The 5,502-nt window shown below is 65.0% G+C and overlaps 3 protein-coding genes across 3 annotated transcripts; 2 read left to right on the top strand and 1 right to left on the bottom strand.

Moving 5' to 3' along the window:
* Positions 1-310: 310 nt before the first annotated feature.
* On the top strand, positions 311-502 carry MNEG_13462 (hypothetical protein; the record flags this gene model as incomplete). Its single annotated transcript, XM_014038068.1, has 1 exon — positions 311-502. A coding segment is annotated over one exon (192 nt), but the record flags the coding sequence as incomplete, so codon positions are not given.
* Positions 503-2,165: 1,663 nt separating this feature from the next.
* On the top strand, positions 2,166-4,270 carry MNEG_13461 (hypothetical protein; the record flags this gene model as incomplete). Its single annotated transcript, XM_014038067.1, has 6 exons — positions 2,166-2,290; positions 2,435-2,485; positions 2,631-2,792; positions 3,052-3,157; positions 3,489-3,623; positions 3,974-4,270. 6 exons carry the CDS (start codon positions 2,166-2,168, stop codon positions 4,268-4,270), a joined length of 876 nt encoding a protein of 291 aa, XP_013893521.1.
* Positions 4,271-4,656: 386 nt separating this feature from the next.
* Positions 4,657-5,175, bottom strand: MNEG_13460 (hypothetical protein; the record flags this gene model as incomplete). The annotated part of the gene is made up of 1 exon (XM_014038066.1): positions 4,657-5,175. The coding sequence occupies one exon, from the start codon at positions 5,173-5,175 to the stop codon at positions 4,657-4,659; it is 519 nt and encodes a 172-aa protein (XP_013893520.1).
* Between the last annotated feature and the right edge of the window lie 327 nt (positions 5,176-5,502).

Here is a 5,502-nt window from a genome sequence, read left to right as displayed (position 1 = left end):
GGAGGAGGGGGAGGCGGGGCCCAGGGAGACGACGTATCTCATGCAGGCACGCCGCTGCGCGCTTCGCGAGACGCGGCCTTGTTGCGTCGGTTGTCGGCGACTGTTCGCTGCCCGCCTCCATGCCGCCGGCGTCTTCCACCTGCTCGTGTGGCGCTGCGGGGGTTTTGGCGGCCTCTCTGATGCGTTTCGACGCGGCGCATCTGTTTTTGCACTCCTGCCCGCCTGCCCTTTTGGGGTGTGGGGGAACCGCTACCCTTTGACCGCCAACCGCCAACCGCCAACCACCGGCCGCCGTCAACAACTGCCGCAGGAGCTGGTGGCGACGAAGCTGGAGCTGGCGGAGCTGAAGGAGCTCCAGCTGGTGACTCAGCGCCAGCTCAGCAGGCAGGTGCCGATCGTGGAGATGTCGCGGTCGGTGTCCCTGAGCGCGCGCAGCACTGGGGGCGCCTCACTGGGCGGTAGGACCGCCTCGCACCTGAGCCTCAGGTCATCGGTCGAGTGACGCCACCGCCGACGGCGACACGCGCCGGCGGGGACACTGTACGGCGGCAAGCGGCGCCACCGCGGCGTATTCAGATCGTCGCGTGACGCGGGGCGTCGTCGCTGCCGCGTGGCTGCGTTTTCAGGCGGGCGCGCCTCGCCCCGGCGCGTGGGTTTCTTTTCTTGGGGCGGGGGGGCGCCACCTTGGGCGCGGGGCCGAAGCCCTGTGATGACCCCGCGCGCGATCAAGGAGTGCAAACACGCACTCGTCACAGATGCGCGAATGGTGCTCCTTTCTTTCACACCTGGGCTTGCCGGCCCGGCTTCGGCGTTTGGCGTCACCACAACTGCTGAAAAACAGACTTTTTAGAGGGGCTGCGCGGAATGTGGTGCCAGGCGCGGCCCGAGGGCCCGTCCTGCGTCACTCGACGGTCACTTGTGACCTGACCAGCGTCACCCGGCGTCACCGAGTCGTCGACCCACGCATACTTCTAACTGGTCGGCCGGCCCGGCCACCTTGACAAAAAAGGAGGCATGTATGAGGATCATAACACGTCCTCCGTCTACCGCCGCACTAGATTGCATGTCTCACATGGTTTTGCCCGCACCGCACCCACCACCCTGTTCGGTCGCGCTCGCGATCCCTGAATTCCTACACCAGCGGAGCGCAGCGCAACCTCAACACAAAAACGCCCTGCACCGCAGCGCCTTGCGCAGCGCGGCCGTCGCACTGCATGGCGAAATGAGATAGCACCCCTTGAATGAGGACGAGACACTTCCAGTGGCCGCCATGCGCCGCTGTGATGCACGTGTGCACGCAGCTGCCTTCTGGCTGTGGGGGCGGATGCACCCGCACCTTCCGTCCTGGGTCCTGCACCCCGCTAAGGGGTGGAGCAGGCCGTGGGTTTTTTATTCATAAACAACTGAGCAAACCCTGGTATAACGTTGAACTTGCCACACATATACGCATATCAGGTTGCTTTTGCTCTCTCCGCGTATGCCGCCGTACCACTTGCCATGTCTCACGCGCATGTACGTGTTGTCGCGGTGGCTCCTGCTGACGCATCGCCGGCAGGCTGCACTGATTGTGTCCGCACTTGGGCGAGCTGCAACGTGGCTGCTGATGAGTCAGGGAGGGGAGCGCGTTTCTTGTTATCTATTCGGGTTAGACACAATGCATGTATCACAAGTGATTTCAAAGTAAAACCAATTCAGGCTGCATCATACTGGTAGCGCACAGGGGGGAGAAGGGGGGAGGGGGGAGACGCAAGTGAACAGCCAGCGCTGAGTGGCAGGTGGCAGGTTGCAAGGGAGCCGGAGTGCATGATGGCGCACAATGTACTGCAGATATGCAGGGTCTTGGGCCTGTGAGCGCGCGCAAGGGCTGCGCACGGGTGACCCCTCCGCAGACCCTGATTTGGACACCGCCGCAGCACGAGCAGCTCAATGAGGCAGTAAGTCACATGTACGCACAGTAGCAGTGACTTGGGATGCCTTGTAGACTAAGGCCCACGTCCACCGCAGTAAGCCGCCCGCCCCAACTGGTGCGGCCATGGGGTAGTGTAGATGACAGTCACAGGGATGCTGACGTGGAATCTGGGCCGGCCAGGGCAGGTTGAACGAGCTGATAGCTGAACAGTGCGCATACATGCATGATCAGACTGTATTTTTTCTCGCATTGAGTGATGAGAACTACCGGTATGAGGGCGGTGATCTTGCTGCTAATCTCGGCGAGCGCTTCTGCAGCGCTCGCTGGCGTATCTGAGGGCGGCAGCAGCAATTTCGACTACTTCTACCTCGTCAGGCAATGGTACGTGGGGATCCAGTCAGCGTCAGGGCGGTTTGCGGCACACGCACGTGCCTCGCGCCTGCGTCACATGGCGCTATGCCTGCCTGTGCCGGCGTCGCCTCAAGCTACCTCAGCGCCACACATTTGCTCCCCACACTTGCGCAGGCCGGCGACGTTCTGCAACGACCACACCTGCACGCACTCGCCCCCAAACCGGTGCGCATCCCACTGCCATGCCCGCGGCCGCGGTCCGTCAGCACCCCTCCCGGGCCCGCAGCCTTCCGCGCCCCCGCCGCCGCCCTCGACCCCCAACCCGCCTCGCACGCCCGCCTGGCACCCCTCCCTCCCCGCTCCCCCACAGATTCAAGTTCACAATCCATGGCATGTGGCCGCAGCGAACCGACGGCACATGGCCTGAGTACTGCGATCCCGGCAACCCCTTCAGCGTGGCTAAGATCTTAGATCTCCTGCCCAGCATGATCAGGACCTGGCCCAGCTGGTCTGGCGAAAACCGGGCGTTCTGGTAGGAAGGGGGTGAGGGGGGGTTAAAGTTGAAGGCCGGCGTGGCTCGATCCGACGCGAGCGGCCGGCCCATCGACGTCGATGCCCGCTTCAAACGCATGGGAGCGCTCGACTCGCACTGGGAGTGCATGCGTCGGATGCTCGGTGAGGAGGCGCGTGCGACGCGTGCGAGAGCGCGTACATGCGGCCTCTGCAAGCATATCCTCTAAGCGTGTCTGCGCCCGCGACAACGGCGGCACCCCCTGTGGGCACCCGCCCAGGTCTCACGAGTGGACGCGCCACGGCACGTGCGCGGAGCGGTTGGTCGGAGGGGAGCGCGGCTTCTTCAAGGCGGTGCTTGGCCTGCACAAGCAGCTGCGCATCGAGGTGTGGGGCCCTGGGGTCCGGCGCATCGCCCGTCGCGCGCGCCGCCCGGCGGGTGACGCGGGCGCGGGGTGAGGGGCACCAGGTGACGCCGTGGCGGCCGCACCCTGGTTTGTCCAGGGACCTTGGGCACCATGTCGTTTTTCAAGTCCTTGATCGGAGTATCCTCTCAAATAAGCACGGCGCTGCCGAGGCTTGGCAGCAGCCGCCTCAATGAGCAGGCAGCCGGCCCACTGCCCCAGTGGGCCGTGACAGCGACTCTCGGCGCCAGACGACGCCCCCCACCCCACCACACCCTCCCCCCCAAAACTCAAACCCCCTGGCGTCGCCCCAGGACGCGCTGGCCGCCGCCGGCATAGGGCCATCCGGGGAGAAGGCGTACGAGGGGCGCGTGCTGCAGCGGGCGCTGAAGGATGGGCTTGGGACTTACCACCACATTTTCTGCGATGCCAAGGGAAACCTGGCAGAGGTGGGCATGACTGTGTGCCTGTGTTTTTGTATTTTGATGTGCGCGAGTCATCATGTGTGTGTGTGTGTGTGTGCGTGTGTATGCACGCATGTGCGTGCGAGCGTGAGTGCGAGTGTGAGTGTGCCGTTTTCCATGTGGGGTTGTGGGAGTAATGATGCTTATGTAACAAGTGCCGTGTGTCTGGGAGCCTGCCTTTCGACCTGGAGCCACCCACCAGCGGAGGTTGCCCGTGTGTATGGCACAGTGGCACTGGCGGGCCGCCATTGTGGCCCCTCGTCCCAGTGCCACCCACACGCCGAGCCCTGAGCAATCCAACAAACTTCACCACTTGAACACAACCGCGAATCCAGGTGTGGAGCTGCGTAGGGCTCGACCTCCGCCCCTTCGACTGCGGCGCACAGCGCGACGCCCCCGCCCTCCGCGGCCCCAGCGCGCTGCCGCCCCAGAACAACGCGTGCGGCCTGCGGGTCAAGATCCCGCCGCTGGACCGCCGTTACGCGCGGCGCGGCGCCCGCGCGTGGGCGGGCGTGGCGCTCGCCGCGCTCGTGCTCGCTGTGGCGGCTGTGGCGCTCGCGCGGCGGCGCGCGGCGGGCGGGGGTGGGGCCGGCGGGGACGAGCTCAGGCGGCCGCTGGCGGGGGCGGCCTGATGGGCTTGGTTTGTATTCGGTGTCCATTTTCCGTGTGCTGTGCCCATCTCCGGACCTCCAGGTCGAGGGGGGTTTGGTGGCGCAGTGGCCCCACAACACCAGCCTGTCCCGTTGCTGTGCCCTACGGATGCTCTGACTCTGCATGTGTCTTTATGGCTGCTGACTATTGACGCGCGCAGATTGAACAGCCTTCATTGCGACTCGCTGCGTACTGTGTGCTGTGAATTCAACGTAATCGCGTCAAATGTACAGTTAGGACCAGGGTAAGCAGTTTCCCGACAGGCGGAGCCACAGGCACAGGCGCTGGCTTGCTGTAAGCCCCACGCTGCTACCTGAACTTACGTGCCTGTCCGTCACCCAAAGCGTCACCCAGCGCTGCCCACGGGTTACACCTGAGCAAAGCAGGCCATGATAGGCCGCATGTCAAGCCGGAAGTCGAGCGCCAGCCGCTTCCCGCCCGCCGCCGCCCCCGCCGCGCCGCCCGCGCCGGCCGCCGCCGCAAAGGCGGACGCGGGCGCCCCCGGCCCACCGCCCGTGCCGCCGGCCCCGCCACCGGCGCTGCCGTTGGCTGAAGCGGAAGACTGCGCCACTGCCGCCGCCAGCAGGCCCCCCAGAGACCCGGTGTATGAGCTGTAGGAATACTGGGGCTGGTTGGCGTACCCCCGCAGCTCGGCCGGCGGCGCCGCGCCGCCGCGGGCGCCGCCGTCGCTCGGCTGGGGCGCCGCGGCCGAGGGGGGCTGGGAGGGGCCCGGCGCTGCGGCGGGGCCGGCGCGTTGCTGCTGCTGCTGCTGCTGCTGCTGCTGCTGCTGCTGCTGCTGCTGCTGCTGCTGCTGCTGCTTCTGGGCGGAAGCTGGGGCGTCCCACTCCTTGCCCTTCTTTTTGATCCAGAGCTTGAGCTTTTTCATGAACGGCCACACCTGCAAACAAACAAAGCATTCGCCCCAGTGAGAACACAGCAACCAGGAATTGATAAACAGCAGGGTCGGGTCCGCAATGGCAGCAGATGTAAATATGCAGCAGATAAAGAGACAGGTGGGGGAAGAGGGAGCTATAATAATCTGCTGACAGAGTCTGGCAACGTAGGCGGCGCACTGGCGGCACACACACACACACACACACACACACACACACACACGCGCGCGCGCGCACACACATGCATGTGCGCTCACTTTTTGCAGAACCATGAGATGCATCTACCCAAATAGGTCCCACGCGGCCAGCATGCTCGGCGG

The sequence above is a fragment of the Monoraphidium neglectum genome (genome assembly GCF_000611645.1).
Source record: "Monoraphidium neglectum strain SAG 48.87 unplaced genomic scaffold scaffold03839, whole genome shotgun sequence".
Lineage (NCBI taxonomy): Eukaryota > Viridiplantae > Chlorophyta > Chlorophyceae > Sphaeropleales > Selenastraceae > Monoraphidium > Monoraphidium neglectum.
The sequence above is the reverse complement of the archived record's forward strand: the minus strand, read 5'-3'. Positions and strand labels throughout refer to the sequence as shown.